The 18,470-nt window shown below is 36.4% G+C and overlaps 1 protein-coding gene across 4 annotated transcripts in view; it reads right to left on the bottom strand.

Moving 5' to 3' along the window:
• Nucleotides 1-18,470, bottom strand: part of Obsc (Obscurin) — a 237,976-nt gene that overhangs the window by 130,785 nt on the left and 88,721 nt on the right. For all 4 annotated transcript variants that reach the window (XM_071587781.1, XM_071587782.1, XM_071587779.1 and 1 more), the window contains 2 exons: nt 17,483-17,552; nt 13,770-13,865 (listed from right to left, as the gene is read on the bottom strand). In XM_071587781.1, coding sequence (XP_071443882.1) covers nt 13,770-13,865; nt 17,483-17,552 — 166 coding nt within the window. The remainder of the gene's footprint in view (nt 1-13,769; nt 13,866-17,482; nt 17,553-18,470) is intronic.

Genomic DNA, 18,470 nt, shown 5'->3' with positions numbered 1-18,470 from the left:
ACCCTGGACTATTACTAAGGTAAAAATCTTAATAGACATGAATATTGGAAGTTACGAGACGCAAATCTTTAACGTGCGCCGGGAGAGTAATTTTTGAAAATTTTGTTTTAGTTTCATTAATGGACTATTAGATTCAAAATAGATGACTAAAAGAAAATCAATACGTATCGCGATTACATCGATAAAGAGGCCATGCGCAGCGGGTGACGCGTTTGACTGCGGAGCGGAAGGTCCCTGTCTTGAATTGCAATTTCCCCCTCGAATAATCAAAGGGACATACCCTGCTGGATGATTTATCTGGGTAACTGATTAATTTGAGAGATACCGAGAAGCACACGCAAAAAGATCCGCTCCTCTCTTCCATTCTAAACGTGTGATTTCACTCACGGAACTAAAATCGGTAACAGGAAGGGGGCCTCAGATTCTTAGCAGCATGAAGCATTGCTTAAACTTTCCAGAAAAGTTTCACGGACCTGAAAATAGTCATGGACTGGCGGCGGGGAAGGCTTTGATAGACCGCAGCGTTTCAAACTGTCGCTGCATGATTGGGTTACTGCCTCGTCGGTTAACTAAATTGGAAGCACCACAAAAAAAGAACAACCGAAAGCGATGAGTCAAGTATCCTGATGGGTAAACTGTTTGCGCTGGGACTGCAATACTCGTTAAGGTCATTTATCACCGGAATAGTCAATTTGGGGCTACTCAAAATACCATGATATCAAAACTGGCGATTAGCTTCGAGAATCCTGGGAAACTATTTACTCACTCGCCACAAAATATCGACTAGAGCGTTCAAACACAGAAGAAGATAGTTTAAAAGATTTCAAATTGATATTACTCTCCATGGTACAATACAAAAATAATTACATGTAAGTAATCTCTCGTTTTTGCAAGCAAAGGAGGAGTACTCTCAAGTTGGTTAGGACGATAATAATTACATTGAGAACATTACATTACACGACTTTAGATGTGTTCATCCATTTCTCTGTGGCAATAAGCTTGAAAACAACCCTAATACCTTCACCCCCTTTCAGTAAAATGGAGCCTCTCCAACAGTTCCGAACGAGGAAGTCCAGTCATCTCGGGTTTCAATTTACGTCAAGCGGAAGCGCATCACATTAACAAATCCACCTAAAGAATCTCGAGTGGGTGTTTGGGGACTCAACAGGCACTCTTTATCCAAGGGAATAGGATTGAAACTGGGATCCCTAGCTTAGTATCTGATATGGCTGATGAGTGGGTGTTGCGCATGGTCAAGATATGGAACCTGGAGAGAGAGTTCCATGAATGCTGGTGAGGGCAGTTAATTAATTAGAGGTGACCACGAAATCCTTGGAGCGACTGAAGCTTCTTCGTTAATCCAAGGTGCGTTATTTGGGGATACGATGAGAGCGCCTCCCGCTCCAATTCATACAGAGGTCGACATGGAGTTGATAGCAGCTGCTCTTTTGGCAAGAGCGGCCGGTGACATTGGGCTGTTTCTTAAATTCCTCGTTGGAAAATCATGGGAGCAAAAAAATCATCTCGGTTATTATGATGCCCTTTTTTTGCTACTGGATACGCGAAGCCAATGCTAGATTACTCTGGTGACTCGATTATGCTTTTGGCGTCGAACCTTCAAGGTTTCGACTGTCAAACGCTATTTCTTCCTTTCACGAAACTGAAGATACATTGTGAAAAGGTAATCACCGTATTATTTTTAGCACAAGATAGTCCTTTAAGGAACGGATGACAAATAAATAAGCTGGATGTGAGCCCATGTGCTTATACATGAACTCGTATATCACGAACCTACAATGTTTATGCGACCTATTTTCAAAATGGTCATCCGACTATTTAACAGACAAGAATCCAATGTAATATTGGTTTTGTCCTCAATCTAAGCAATTCGATTAGGGGTAATTTGATAAAAATGTAAATATTGAACTAATTACAATCATCTATCGTACTCTCCATCGCTTGTTAATCGCAAAAATATAACCTAGTACTAATCCGCATCCCAAATAATAAAAAATATAATTAAAAAAATCTTCCCCAGCACATTAAAATTCAGCATATGCACATTTATCAGTGATTGTAAGACACCAAAAGAGAAATATAATCTGCATTCAAGTTTATCAAACACGTCAGTTTCAATGTACCCTTTCAAGAGTTTATCGCGGAATTATCAGTAATGGTTAATATGAGCAGGATGAAGATTATAAAATGAAGGCAGAGTGGATACATATGTATATTCTGCCTGACATTTCCATTGGACATGGTGCGTGGTTCCAAGTACACAAAATATTATGATGAATAGGAACACATTTCAACCAAAGTGGGAGGACTCAAGGTAATGTAAACATAGTATTTTATTTACGCTAATCGACTTTTGCAACCTATCACATATTTCTGCGTATATCAAAGCACGGAGATGGAAAAGAAACCTATGGAGACTGTGCTATTCCAACGTTGAAAGTTTACAAAATATCCTCACATCCTCGATAATTTTTGGAATATACCGTTGGCTTTTCCCAATCCTTCAAACACATGACAGGGTTGGATTTAGGGCAGGGCAGACTGGACATATGTCCAGTGGAAGTTCCCACAAATCGTTCCTGAAGTATTTTTTGCGGATCTTTCATATGACGTGCATTCTGACCTGGTCGGTTTTCACGAGTCCTACTGACCACGGGTCCTTCTCACTGCACATGACCCTAAGCTTTTCTTGAGCCTTCAGAATCCAAGTCGGGTACCGCCGATGCCAGATAAGAAACGCAGCGTTTCGTCCCACCTTCGCGCGCGACCTAATTACGTTCTGAAGATAGGAAGGGAGTGCCTATGGGCGGAGAAGGTCCTTTCCTCTGGTGTGGGACCGAGGTAAGATTAACGTGGAAAGCCTATTGCCTTTGAAGAAGCTCGCACATTTTGTCTTCAAACTGGAAGAATTAAAATCGCACAAGGGAGTTATAATTATGAATTCTGATACCCGAATGAGAGGAATACTATTCTTCTCACTGATTATCCAAATGCATAGAAAAAACGAAGACGCGTACTAAAAAAATTCTGTTCCCGTGAGCTCCATTTACATTTGGCGGTAGAAATTTGAAATAATTGTACGACTTTCCATCTAAAAATAAGAGTACAATATTAACGCGGCTTGATGACAAATGAGCCCAAAAATGGTGTCGACCTAGATATTGGGGCTTAATCCTTTACATTCATAGCCCTTACCATAGTACCCTTCATGCGGCTCCTTTTCGGGTTATGTGCCGAGAAAAAAGGCCTATCTTTAGGCTAAAAATGGAAATTTCTTACATTATGTCTTCTCCAAGCATCCTTATTCCCAGTTACACTCTACATTACTTCATAAATATAATTCTGATCCTGAGATTTTTGATATTCCTAGTCTCAAAGTCTTTCCAAGCTCATTCACCCATGACTTTCTCACTATAGCCCTCCCTTTAAAAAAATTTACACTCTCGTCACAGAACCTGTTTCGTAATTCGACTACCGTCCATTCTCTCAACATGAGTTAACCATCGCAGTGAATTTATTTCATAGTGCCACCTTATGTGCCAATACGCAGCATACGATATACCCCCTAGTGGTGGAGCGCAGACAACGGTATGCCGGCTATCGAGGTAATCCCTTCAGAATGAATAAATTGTTTATGGTAGTGAAATCGGTTCCATTTCCTCCTACATTTTTCCACTGATATTAATCCTTCATCGTTCCCTTCTCAACATCATGAATTTACATGGGCACCACGGGACATTTTTTTCGGATTATTTTCTTTGATCAAGACATTTATCCTTCACAAGAATGCAATCATTTTCCTGTCTCCAGACACCTACATTGTGCCATCATAAATTAGTGTGTTTGCCATTTTGAATTCACATCGCGATTTGAATTGAATTTATATGTGACCGACCTGCAGTAACCTTAAAATACCCATCGTTCCATTTTCCTAATCCTCTAATCCAAAATTCCATTCTACTTTTTTCTTGGCCTCTTCCCACGATTGTTTACCAGTCTCCCAGGAATATTAGCTTTTATTACTATTATTAGATTCTTCTCTTCAATTTAAAACACGTTCACAAGCATTACAGCTACCTTTCACCTCGTCGTGATCGTAGTTTTTCCTTTCGGGAGTATGCAAAACTTGATAGTAACACAATAGTGAGCGAGAGATTTGTTTGCATTTTCGTCGGGACGATTCTTTGTACTGCGGAAAATTCGTATCTATCATTGCAGTATTATTTTTCACCAAAATCCCATTCCTACATTTACATATATTGCTGCAGCCACTAACTTGGTGACGCAATCCATTACAATTTTCCCCTGCGTCATTATTTTATCAAAATTCATGTATGTCATGAAAAGTAGCTATTGCAACATGCTCACAGCAAAAAACTTAGGGTTGCAATATGATTTCGGTGGATTGAATGCTGAAGATGTGGGATGATAGGCAACCTGTGTTTGGGAAAAATAGCACAAACGTTTTTGAAGTTAATTACACTAATTACACGATATCATCTTGAGACCAAGTTCTTGTCAACTATTAGTGGCTCAATATTAAACTCTGGGGACCGCTAAATTTATTATCGGGCAACTGGAGAAAACACTAAACCAAAATAGAAACCTGCGTGAATGGACAGAAAACGAGAACTAAAAATAACCACGTTATTTTGTAACTACGTAATATTACCAGCAAGGCACTAATGCTCTCCATTTCGTAGCTATATTTAGGATTCCAAACGTACAGCACGAAGTTACCAAGAAAAGTTCATTGGCAATAAAAGTTACGGTGAGTTATTTTTCGTTGAAACTCGTATCGTATAGATTCAATAAGTGAATGCTGTTTAACGAAATTGAAGAACTCGTAGTTCAATAACCATGGAAAACTAACTTGGCTATTATTTTTCCAATGAGTAAAATGGACCTTTAATAAATAGCAAAGCGCTACAACATAACGATTTTATAAAATGTTGACTGATTATTTGATTAATGGAATATTATAACAAGTACCTTTTAATTATATTACTCAAAACACGTGAAAGGGGATTAACGATCTAAGGTACACAATGCCCTGATAGCCGCCGCAGAAGCGTATGATAGGGACCTATAGAACGTCAGGTTTTTAATGGAAAAGGTGTAATTTAATAATGAAAATTAGAAGTTATTTTTGGTATAATTCAATTTTCAATGGTTTGAAAGGTTTTGTTTAATAATTTCAATTACTCTGATCTAGAATTGCGTGAGAAATTTATGTTCTTCAGTTGATTTGATATGCTGTACTTTCATTAAATCTTTTTAATCACGCCAATCAATTAAAATGGGTTAAAACTAATTTCTGGGGCGCAAATATTAAACTTAATTATTCATGTTTTCGCTGCTGGTCAAGTCTGGAATTGAGTATATTCGTGCTTTGAGATACTCCTTCCAGCGTCTTCTATTTATCGCGTGGACGATTTTGTTCGTATCTACTAATGTTTAAAAAATCGGGCAGTTCTCCTTTGCGCTCGGATTAATTAAAAAAAATAATTTAACTTTCCGCGGAGAGGTCCCTGATACCTTGAGGGCATTGAAGAGAAAGTCTACCCGATGCAAAATTCTATGGCTCGTCAAATTTTGCATTCGAATAATTTATTACGATTTGTTAGATGAAGCAACGCCCAAAGATGCTCCTAACACGTTTTCCCTGTCTTCGTTCCGATTTCAGACTTGGTAAGTTAAGTAACTTACCAAGTCTGCTATGCTAATTATTTACACTCAAAGTGAAGAATGGGATGTTTTCCCGGAAGAGTATTAATGTAGATATTCCAGATTTTTCTGGAGATCACGCTTGTTACACCAATAAAAAAATAGTCTAATAATCTAAGTTCAACATTAATTAAAATTAAATTAGCTAAATTATTTCATTAGTGGGTTGCGTATTATTTGTGTTCTTTGACAGAATTTTTTTAATTCATTGAAAGCTCGTTTCTCTGATCGGATCGCACAAAATGCTGCATCCCTTTTTCCATTCCAATAAGCAGAGTATACATGTATGATACAAAGAGGTTAAACTTATGAAATTTTCGTACTTATAAACAAGCAATTTCATTAGTAATGCAGCCAGATATTACACGTGTATTTAACTATCTAGCTACGGGCCAATATATCAAAGAGGGCGTTTCAATCTCAGAGACAAGCCACAGATATGTGTGCAAGGGAAATTAATTGGCCCAGTTTAGCGCGACAGAGAAACGAAAAGCGACTGCGATATAAATACACCACACAGATTTAAGTCTCTGGTTTTTATTTTTTGGCAAACATTTGCGTGGTGCCTCCTCGAATGCACCTGATTCTCAATTTCTCAGTTTTCATTTTGGTGGAATCCCAAGCAAGTGAGAGAAGTCATTCGAATTTTGTACCTCAGTCTAACCAGTCACGCAGGAAAAGGATGTACCGACAACTTTTTCAGCAAGGCAGGACATTTCTCACGGTGCAACAGAGAAGGACAAGGTGACCGCCGCGCTAAGACCATTGGATGAGGAATGCCATCGTATCACTGCACTTTATTCGTCCAGCCTAATTTTACCAATTACAGTCAGACCGAGACAATACTTATGTTAACGATTTTCGCAAAAGTTATGGATTTATGCCTTTACTTGATTTTCCATGCCATAAAGTGAACTATTAACATAAATAATTATCAATGAAGGCGATCATAGTAGAGATATAGGATTCCTGTTCTCCAAATTTGCATTGCGTTGCACCGTACTTAAGGGTAGAGTACCGCTGATATCATGGCGCTAAAATAGCTAAGTCACCTAAGGCAAACTGTTAGAATAATGCCTACATATGTTCAAATGAGCATAACCGCTACCTTTCATTTATAATATTCAGGTTATTGATACATGAATCGGAACATCACATCAATGACGCCAATTCCCACTATAATAACTTTAACAATCCTACAATATCCATGTGTCCAAACGAATATCGCGAAAAACTCGGGTTTTACAGGATTAAAATTGAAATTAACAAGTTTTCCATATTTTCAAGCATATCTATTACCAAATATTGTTTACCTATACTAATAATGAAAGACTATGAATTAAATCATTTAACAGCGCCATTTGTAAAACTTCGGACTCCTTTCAAATACCTAAAATCTTGAGCGTCGACCGGGATTATGCAGTATAATCCACTCACCGATACACTTGCCTAAAAACGCGAAGTTACGAACTGTGCAAACCAGCTGGCGGTAAGAGAAAGTACAACTGTTTCGTACTATTCAGCTTCAAAATCCAATTTTTTACTGAAGAGTGGTCACCAACATCGCAGTCTAAAATTAGAATAATTTATTCCTAAGTGATAAAGGGGTGATAGCTTTCTTTTGAACACTTTAATTAATTTCAACCATATTAATTAATGATTCGCAACATACTTTTCACAAGAATTCTTTGAAAGCATTTTCTTATAAAACGCATAACAGAGGATAGCTTGAAGCTAAGGGGGCATCAATGGAAACCCCGGTGCGCACGCTAAAATGCGCTATTATTATTATTGGTAATTAGCTTTGAAGGTAAGTTTTAGATGGACACAGAATGATCTTTACTACATCTCCCTTCATTCTGTCCAACATGCCTATCCTTTTCCTCCTCATTCCTTGCTTGCTTAACCTAACCTCCCCTATATCACAGTCTTTTAACATTCCATTGACCATCAAAATACTCAGACGCCACTTTTCTTGCCCCCTTTGGACCTCTCCCAACAACCCTCTCTCCTCCCCCATCATGCCAAGCACCTCTTCATTGGTTTTCCTTGCTGCCCATTTTACCTTTTCCATTATTCTCCACACACACATGTCAAAAATCTCATATCTACGCCTATCATCTTGCTTTGATGACCATGTTTCCGCTCCATATTAAGCCACACTTGATACCAAAGTTTTTGCTAATCATTTCTTAACATCCTTATTCAATGACTCTCTGAAATCAACTCCCTATTCCTTGTGAAAGCTTCTTTGCCTAATGGAAAGTCTTCTGATGTCCCAACTACTTTGATAATCTTGGTCCAAAACATTGCCAAGACAGGTAAACTGTTCCACCTGCTCTAATATAGGCCCTCCTATTAAATTATTTTGCCTTTCTCATTCTTGAAAATACAAAACCTTGGTTTTGTTTACATCATTCATCCTACCTCCCACCACTGACTTTATAACATGCTTAGCGATGATTGGCTGGCAACCCTTGGCTGATTGGCTAAGTAAAGCTTGATCATCCCCAAACCTGATTTAAAGAATTCCCCACCAGCCTTCAATCCTATGTCCAGTTCTTCCAATGCCTCTTTTGTTATTTTCTCTACATATAAATTGAAAATAATGGATTGGAAACCTCTGGTCCTCTCATCTTCTAAAAACGGCCCATTCTGACTTTCTATCTACCACATAAATCTGAGCCGTCTGAGACATAAAAGTAGCAGGTAAGTTACCAATTGCTCCTTTCTATTCCTATTTCCTGCAATACATTCATTAATTCTACCAACTTCACTCTATTATATGCCTTCTCAATGTCTACAAAACAAAAAAGTACATCTTGTTTCAATGTTCATTTCTATTGGTGACCTAATGCAATAGCTTGAAATTAACAAAATTAGAAAAAAAACTTTATGGTGGGAATTAGGTATTTAAGGAGTGTTAAGTTTAAGAGAGATTGGTTGAGTGGACTATGAAAGAATCTGGAATGCAAACATCGGTTATATTCAAGTATGAAAAAAGTGTGCTACAATGGTTTTACTTTTAGTAGTAGTTTTTGCGGAGGCGACTGACGGATGAGGTGATTTGCACCATTAGGGTTGGATGGGAAAGGAGGAAGGATTGAGGGAAACCCCAGCATTGGCCAACTCTTGACAAAATGTGTCTAGGGGTCAGCAATTTAACATCCCATCCAACAGATGAGGTACTCACTCAACGTGCTCTCCACAAAGCACCTCAAGTAGCGATCGGGATATCACTGAAAAATATCTGCCATCTCCTGGATTTGAACCCGGGTCTTCTAGGTGGGAAGCCAGTATGCTAGCCACCCTACCATCACAATCCCCATGGTTTTAATTGTGTTGAGAAAATGAATGAATCAAATCATCAAATAGATGTATGAGGGAGGAATGAATAACTTGAAAGGAAGGGTAAACCAAGAAATATATGGATGAATGTGATCATAGAGTGTCTCAAGACAAGGAATATTATATGTCTCTGTAAGAGAGGAGGATGCAAAAAAAGAGAGGTAAAAAGTATAAAAAATCATGGCAAAGATAGAAGAAGTCAGTAATGCATGGTGTCAGTCAAAACTTGAAATAAGGCTTATTTTAGATGGAGACTACCCTGCGTGAGAAATGGGAAAACCACATTCTTGAACCTGAAAGTTGAGCAGCTGGGTGCAACTAACTAATGACACACAGGTAAGTTCTCTTCTCTGTTCAGCCTACCATGCAGTTCTGGTATCCAGACAAACACTAAGCTGGCAGTCTGAGAAAATAACCAAGAGCTTTAAGTCTTTGACTTCCTACCCAATAGTCAATCACTCCATGCACTAGGCTTACATACTAGGGTACCTATTGTTTACTTCAAAACACAACTTGAGTGTGAAACCAAATATTTTCTAAAATGTCAGATAAAATTTTGAAGATAGGAATACTGATGCATATTGATATTGGGTAGACATTTTTCTAATGATTAATAGGTGATCTTTTGAGAATCAGAATTATAAATTGACAGTTTCCACATGCAAAGGTGGAGGGATTGGTTTCCGTTCTGCATGAAAACAAAGTGGTGGAAGTAAAAGCAAAGTTCTTTCAACACCATGTCAGTCATGGTTGGTATCCAGAGAATTACAAAGTTTGGGTATACTCATGGATGTCCAAAGGCATCACCTGGAAATTATGCCAAGACCTTCAGGCCAGTAGCCAAACACACTAACCACTTGGCTACCATGTCCCCTACTTTGAAGATGAACAATGAAAAATAATGTCACACAGGTGTCTTTCAAAATAGGGATTAAAGGAGTCCTTGATAAGAAAGAGTGGAATACATTCAAGGGTTGAGACCCAAGTTAATCTTTCATCACATTGCCAATTTTGTGTGTATTTCTTCAGGAAAACCATATTATGTAAACCAAAAAACTTAAATGTGAATACCTAGATGTCACATAAGAAGAAAAATGGGATTGATTTGACAATAATCAACAGCTTGGAAGAAAATGCGATTGTGCTGACTCCAATTGGATGTAACAGGTTTTCCTTAGTGTACCAGATTTGGGCTCAATCCTGGTTCATGCAAACTATGTCGTCAATTGTTCCAGAAATATGCTGTGGCTTAGTAAAGGCAACAGGCTTGGTTTTTCCATATTGATCGCCATCCTCCCTATTTTTATTCTAAGTTCTCTTTATGAATGAAAAATTGAGTCCATTTCCTAACATAAACAAAAGATGATACTTCTTTTCCTTTTAATGGTCTCATTATTTGATAAAGAATTGGCTAGATGACGTTTTAATATTGCAGAACTTCTGGCATGGATGATGATTAGAAACTATGTTAAAATATCAGCCTGTGTGGATTTTAAAAAACCAAACATCCAAGAATTCCATCTTGCCTTCTTCTACCTAATACTTCAAGGAAAGTCAAGGAATCATATTCGATTTATTTTTGAATTTTATCTTTTTAGAGCACCGTTCATGGCACTATCTGAGAGTTTATTTTCTGTGTGATCACATACTTATCATGGTCAGAATTATTGTTTTCAAATTTATGGTTGACAGAGCATCATTTTCTTATTTGTATCCTAATTTCCTTATTTGTATCACTTATTATTGGTATCCTAATTTGTGAGTAAATTTTCCCATTGTAAAAGAGATAACTGTTTTTAAGCAAAAATCAGCAAAGATTATTTGCTTTGATATGCTTCGTGCACGAATCACGTTTGTTAGATTTGGCTTGTCTTCGAAGACCCATAAAGTGGGTTGCTGTTTTGTTTCTGGCTCATACACACAGATCTAAGACTAGTCACCTGCGTATATGTTATCCACAGCTTTTGATGCACTGCAATTGTATTTCTTGAGCATTTATTTGCACCAATTGACATGAGCATTTTTTTGAGCTTTGGTCAAATTATGTGGGATTCAACACGAACAAAGTTTTTTGACAGCTAAATGTTCATGTAATATCTTATTAATGCTTGTCATACTATTCCCCAAGGATGCCTCAGTCCCATGATAAGTCACATGATGATATGTTTTCTGGCACAACAACTGATTTTGGACGACCTTCAAGACTTTCATCGCTGAGTGAACGGTAGCCATGATGGAATTCATTATACCAGCGTTTCACAGTGGCAAAGGATAAAGCTTCATCGCCAAATGTGAAGTAAGTCTATCTAGGCACTCCTATCTTGATAATCCACGTCGAAAGCGGTAAAAAATCATTGTACAAAAGGGTTCATAAGTAAACTCCATTTTTTTACAGACAAAATTTTCAAGTCACTGTAAACAACACAAATTATGATCAAACAACAAAATATTCTGCAAAAAGTTAGCGTAAAAAGAGTCAAACTTTCAGATGGAAACATCAGATGACGCCTAAAGCACTTAGTGTTGTCAAGGCTCAAAATATAAATAGCAACCCTCAGAGAGCACAAGAAGATGGATTCCTCTGGACTCATCATGACAATCTGCAGCTGAGCCAATCCTTTGTCAAATGAAGATGTGCTCATATGTTCCAGGCAGCACTTTGTAGAAGTTAATAATCTTTTATAAAATAAAAATACACTTGTGTAGTCCACTCAGGAAATTTTTTTAACCAACCTAAATTTTAACAAACCGTCATTGTCAACAGTTGTCAATGAACTTCTTGACAATGACAGTGTGAGAAAAAACTTAGGTTGATTGACAGAATTTCTAAATATGACTGCACAAATATATTTTACTTGAAGAATGGAGAATGACCATTTAAGATAGAAAAGAACTGGCCATGAACGATCATTACATTTGTTATGGAATATGAGGCCCAATAGAAAGACAGATGTGATAAAAGGATTGGAAGAAAGCGAAAAAAATTTCATGAGACATTGATGATAGAGAAAGGTCCAATAAATCAGCCCACGGAAAAATCAAGCAGATACAAAGTGATGCTAATGACTGAAATCCACCCAAATGAAGTAAAATTTTGAGATATTAATCAGGCATGTTGGATCGAATGAAGGGACTTGTAATTTCTTTTTTGTTACTTTTGTTTTAAAGCGTTGATACTGTTTCCAGTACATAACTTTATCAATTTAGGAGATGATACATAATGGATTCACCTTTTTTGCTTTCTTTTCCACTAATGGATTGTTTACTCTTATTGAAGTTCATTTCTTGTCTCTACATTTTACTTTAATTGATTTTTGTAAAGGTACGATATATGTTAAGTACCATAATAACAATGAAACAACTTGCACTGTCCATTTATGCAGCAGCTAAAAAATTCACTTTCCCATGGGCACATTTTGTTTTCAAAAGATATAAAATAAAACTGCTCCATGAAGCATATAGTATACAAGTACAAATAATTGTTCGGGGGACAAATGCATGAATTTGAATCTCGCCCCTTGGGTTGGTAAAACTCTTTCCTCTCATATTAATACTACTATATTCTGATGGTGGAAAATTAAATATTGTACCTGTTTGTGTAAATAAACTTCACTTGTCTGTAACATTGATGAGCATTTCAATGGAATGGAGAGCACACCACCTGTTTATGATGCAACCATCATAGAAGGCCCATATGGTTTACACAGATGATCCTATTGAGTATGATACATTTTTCCTTTTGGCAAAGAGCTCAAGAATGTTCTCCAGGTAGGCCTAATATGTGTGTGTTCCTTGTTTCCTGGACTTGACGGTGTCCAACATTGCAATAATTTTCAAATTGTGATTACACATCTTGCTTGACTTTTGGGATTATTCTGAGGCTCCCTGCAAGCAAATTAATACCAATAGCAGTAATTCTCTTGATTAGGTTTATCCATATTGGTATGAGAATGATTCATCTTGTTCAGGTGATTTATTTAGACTTTTGGTGTTTTTTTCATCAGTTAGCAGAAATTCTCTTGACTTTTACCTCAAATTAATGTTTACACAACACCAATGCCAAGGCAGGATCCAAATCCACAGCCATTTGGTTAGCAAGCAGATGTTACCATGATAATTTGATTATGTATTTGCTGAATTCAATAATTATCTACCCAGAAAATTTGATAATAAAGGTGAAATGGCATTAAGAAGATACAGAGACAAAATGATATACCGGATGTGTTGATCCACATAAATATAACAGAAAAGGTGAAGCCCATAATTGCCATCAAACTAAAGATTCTAGCATCACAAAAAATATAAAAAAATTCAGCAACGAACCGAGTGAAATACTCGTAAACCCTGAAAAAACATTAATAGTTTATCCAAAGGTGACAGTCTTGAACATTGGCACTACTACAGATACAGATATATCAATCGTATTAATGATATGTATTGTCAATTGGATTGACTTTTCGGCTATTAAAAGTAATGTTTCTCAGAAACTAGACTACTCAAGATCAAATGGGTCAATTTTTAAAGCTGTAAGTCCTGGTAAACATGAGTGCAGCGTTTCAATAAAATCTCTTCCAAGGAGAAAAAACACCAGATTGAGTTCTGTGATTGACACAGAACTCAATATGAAAGAATACTTTTTTCAAGAGAGAACAGAGATGGTTTAAAGCACTCCTTACCTCAAAATATTCCCTCACAGCTTCATTTTCATCTAAGAATGCTTGTGCCTGGGGCTCATCTCTGCAGTAAGCAACATGCTTATCAAAATCCCTCTCCTTATGATTCAGAGTGAACATGGAATAAAGAAGAGATAATAATTAATCAATAACAATTTTTATCATTGCTTAAAATGGTTTATTTTGATCACAACACAAATTGAATAAAATTATATTTATTAGTTTCAAATTTAACTTTGTAGAAGCAATGTAGGTGTATGAGGCATATTCAAAAAGTAAGCTGTTAGGTCATAAGAAAATATATTTACTAAGAAAAGGTTTCATAGGTGGTTTTACTTTCCTATAAACCTACTACTGTTTTCTGCTTAATCACCACTCACTTTTAAGCATTTTTTGTACTGATGCATCAGCTTCTTTAATCTCTCAGCATAAAAACCTGTTGCCTGAGAATTGAACCAGTTGATAATGGAGGTCTTTAGTTTCTTGTAGTCTTAAAAACATTATCCTCCAAGCCACTGTTTCAAGTGCAATAAGAGGAAATAGTCGCTAGTTGTAATCTCTATCTATTCACTAGCAGCCCAGAAACACTTGTCCATTCAACATTATTTGTGATGGTTGGTAAGTATTTTTGGCACCCATCTAGCATAAACTTTGTAATATCTGAGTTTTTCCCTAATAATCATGTAAATAGTAGGGTGTCTAACAAGAGGAAATTTATCAACAAGAGAACTAATTGTCATCCAGATCACAGTTATTGGCCCACTTGTTGAATGATTTCATCAGTCTATATACTAGGTCTGCCACTCTTCATCATTCATGTATGCGCGGCCATTTTTGAAGTCTCAACTCTATTGTTTGACCATTCTTTCGCCCATCATTGCAGGTCCATAAACTAGGTACAGCTCCCGATGAATTTAGGCAGCTGATGATTCTTTTGACAAAATTCGAATCACAGCATGCACTTTGAAAATGGTAGGAGCAAGATTTCCCAAACATAGTTATCATATTCACTGACAGGCAAATGACGACTGAATCCAAAAAAATAACTTCAGTGGCTTCAGGAAAAATCGATGGATGGTGCTGGATGCATACAACTTCGTTCTGACCTGCCAATATTTAAATATGAGAAAACAGCATTTACTTTTGAAATGGCCCTTGTATATTAAAAGCTGAAACTCATTGAAACATGCATCTCAATATATGATGAGTAAACTCGGGGAATTATCATTTTTCTCAAAACGTCTTAATTGCTTTATCAATATTAATTTTTCCCCTTCAAAGTGGTCCCAAATATATAAAAGACACTTGGGTCAGTTTTTTTTCAGCCTTCAAAGCACCTCTGGAACACAATTTTCAGTGTGGAATTTTACTTTATTCAGCAAATTCCAGTCTTTTTCTTCCCAGTGTTTGCAAACTTTTTCAAGGCCAGTTTTAATTTATACAATAGGAAGAATCCCCAGGGGGTTGTGCCTGGCAAATATGTATGCTGAGGTAATTTAATGGTGTTGTATTGTGGTGGATGGCCAAAATGTCATGAAAAAATGGTAAGGTATGAGCAGGTTCATCATCATGGTGCAATTACCATGAATTGCTTCACCACAAATATTAACATCTTTTATGGATTACTTCACACATGCAACATAGAACTTCCATCAGTACTCCTTATTGACCATATGCCCTAGTCTCAAGAACTTCCACTTACAATATGATGTTGAAATCAGAGAAAACAGTGAGCAGAAACTTCACAGTCAATTGAACTTGACAAGCTTTATTAGTCTTAGATCTTCAGGAAGCTTCCATTGGAATGACTGGGCCTTAGTTTATTTGTCATACATTCATGCATCCATACTTCATTACCAGTTATAACCCATTTGATCAGTTCTGGTTGGTCACTGACATAATTAAGTAACACCAGAGCAGTCTATCCAGCACTGCTTTTGATCACAATTCAAAAATGTCAAAATGGATTTTGCTACCTCACATCTCATACCCTAGACACAAAAAAAGTTGCTTGGCATGAGCCAAATGATATGCTCACATCACTCATTAGCACCATCTCTGATATTGATTTGGCAACAGCCCAAAATCATTTCCTTCAGCTCTCTTGAAAATGTTCATTCCGCTTCTAAATGATTGTTTTATTCATGGAAGACTCACGAAAAGCAATAGTTAACATTTAAAATGTGGTGCTACAGTGCATTGAATCCTAAAAAAAACAAAATCTAATTTGAATTTTTTGTTCCAGTTTTTCCAAAATTCGAAGTCACAGAGTGCAACAAAAGAGGTGTAACCTTTTTGACAGAAAATTTAAACATTCAACATGGCTACTAATATAAAGATCTGTAAGGGTCGAGCGAAATAAGAAAAAACAGTATTAAATTGGAATTTTATAGTCAGAAAAAATAAAAAAAGTAGCATATTTTTTGATTATGCATCATCTAGGAACCATGGTAAAGAGATGCAGAGGTATTTGAAGAAGAGTAGAAGGTAGGACAGAAGAAAGGCAGAGCATTGGACCAAGGGAGGGTGAAGGATGAGGAAAGCGCTGGTGAATGAAGGATGCTCCATCACCCCAGAAGGCAGCTATTGGATGGATGCATTAAGGAGTGTCAACTGGCGGCCCTTAAAAATGTAAATGGGGAGAGAAGTAGTTGACTTGGAAACCAGGAAATGTTAGGATGATGTTTGGAACCCAGATAATTGATACAGCCTGAGTGCAGGGGGTGGATGGGAGAAAAAGAGGAGATTGAGAGGAGGGTATAGAGAAGGTTGCTGAGAGAGTGTTTTATTGTTTCCGGAAAAGAAGTTGGTGGAATGCAAAGGTGAGGATGTTGGGAACAGTTGTTCATTAAAAAGAGAAATATTTGGCACTTTTCACTGTGAAAGTGTAAAATTTAAGTTTTTAAAAGATATGTTTACTGACTAATTAATCAATCCCTCCCTCTCTAGCCTAGAGAAGATTTGAAATGCTTCCACTTGACATGTAGCTGGAATTGATAGATATTGTTACACCCAACAAATTGAAAATGTAATCTATCCAAACTTGCTTCAAACTGAATGATGAACAGTTCTTGAAGATGAAAATCAAAACATTTTTTCCAAAGGGGGTGATCAAATAATAGGGCTAGTGCATATGTGGGCATTAATAACTTTTATTCCCCATGGTACAACATATAGTTGGTTAGTAGCCATCACTTTTTTGTTGCTTCATTGCAGGCAAATTGGAAAATTATTTGATCAAAAGCTGAATTTTTAAATATTAATTGGGCTACAAAATTAAGGCCCCTTATCTATGTGGTAGGACTCACCATCCCTATGTTATCTTTAGAGAGTATTAATGAAAAATTACATAATTTATTAAGAAAATTGAGCAATCAGATGTGTCAATTAACAAACTTATTCTTATGAGATCAAATACATAGGTAATTTGACTCATAAGACTATTTTATTTGTAGAATCTTGGTAAAATGTACGACTTCACTGCTGGGGTCATAATATTGTAATTTAAGCACATTCTTCTTACATCCAGGGTTTTAAAATGCATGTATTGCAAAATATTAAATTGTCCTGTGGTGTTTCCCAACAAGTGCTGTTATAAAATAAGAACATACTCACAAAAGAAATGCAGTATTTGAAGGGAAAAAAATTGTGCACATGCTAGTGAAAGTTATGAAAAGTACATTGAAATAAATGTATAAAAATATAAAAATACTTACTAAACGAAGAAATGTTCTTCCCAGCATTTTGGGTTCATTGGCATAGTATTTAAAGCCTTCTATGAGGACCCTAAAACAAAGACAATTATTTAAGAAAGTAAATGGTAGTCTTGTTGCAAGTAATGCCTAACTTTTTAAAAAATACAAGAAAACTGTAGCATGGCTAATCCTAAACTGTAACCAATTGGCAATTCATTGACATACATGAGCTATTGCTATCATATGGCTAGCTCCACGAGATCATGATTACTTTCAAATAATGCAGTAGCCAACACACAAATACCTTATTTTATCCAACTAGTTTCAGTTGATTCCAAAAGTGAGGCCAACAAATTACCTAAACATGAACCTGGAATGGCACTAGGCTGTTGTGACTTTAAATTACATAAAATATGATCTAAATATGTATACTAATTATAAACTACCTTTCCATTTTCATCTCCACATTCCATGCATTGAGTAGGACTGTGACTTTCGAGAAAGTCCATGTTCTTATAAGGCCATGAAATAAAATTTATAGAACTGGGAAACGGATATTGTAAAACCACACAGTGACAACTGCATACAAAATGCTCCTTTGCTTTTAGTTAGATTAAATCTATCAACTCAATAGCAAAAAAAAATTCCTACGGTAAAAGTTGCTCTAAATGCTTTCAAACAATAGAAAGTTGCAGATGCACCTTCATAAGTTTGCATAAAGTACTCAAGCTTTGCTGAATGAGAGAATAAAAAGATAAAATAAATAAGATAAAACAATAAAATAAAACGTCCCACAAAAAAATAAATTAAGTACATATGTACAAAAATATATGTGACCTCATGCACAAAGCAACACAATGTACATATCCATTTTCAATGCTCTTTTTGGGGTAACGCACATAAATGTTTTGATTAATAATTCCTTTTTAGTATTTACAATACTCGTACATGCACCTTGAAATTTAATGGAATAGTAAATATTGGACGTGGAGGGTTTATATACTCATTA

Source organism: Hetaerina americana, unplaced genomic scaffold, assembly GCF_022747635.1.
Source record: "Hetaerina americana unplaced genomic scaffold, ioHetAmer1.1.p SCAF_3, whole genome shotgun sequence".
NCBI classification, from domain to species: domain Eukaryota; kingdom Metazoa; phylum Arthropoda; class Insecta; order Odonata; family Calopterygidae; genus Hetaerina; species Hetaerina americana.
Note: the sequence above shows the minus strand (reverse complement) of the source record. Positions and strands in the feature narration are given on the sequence as shown.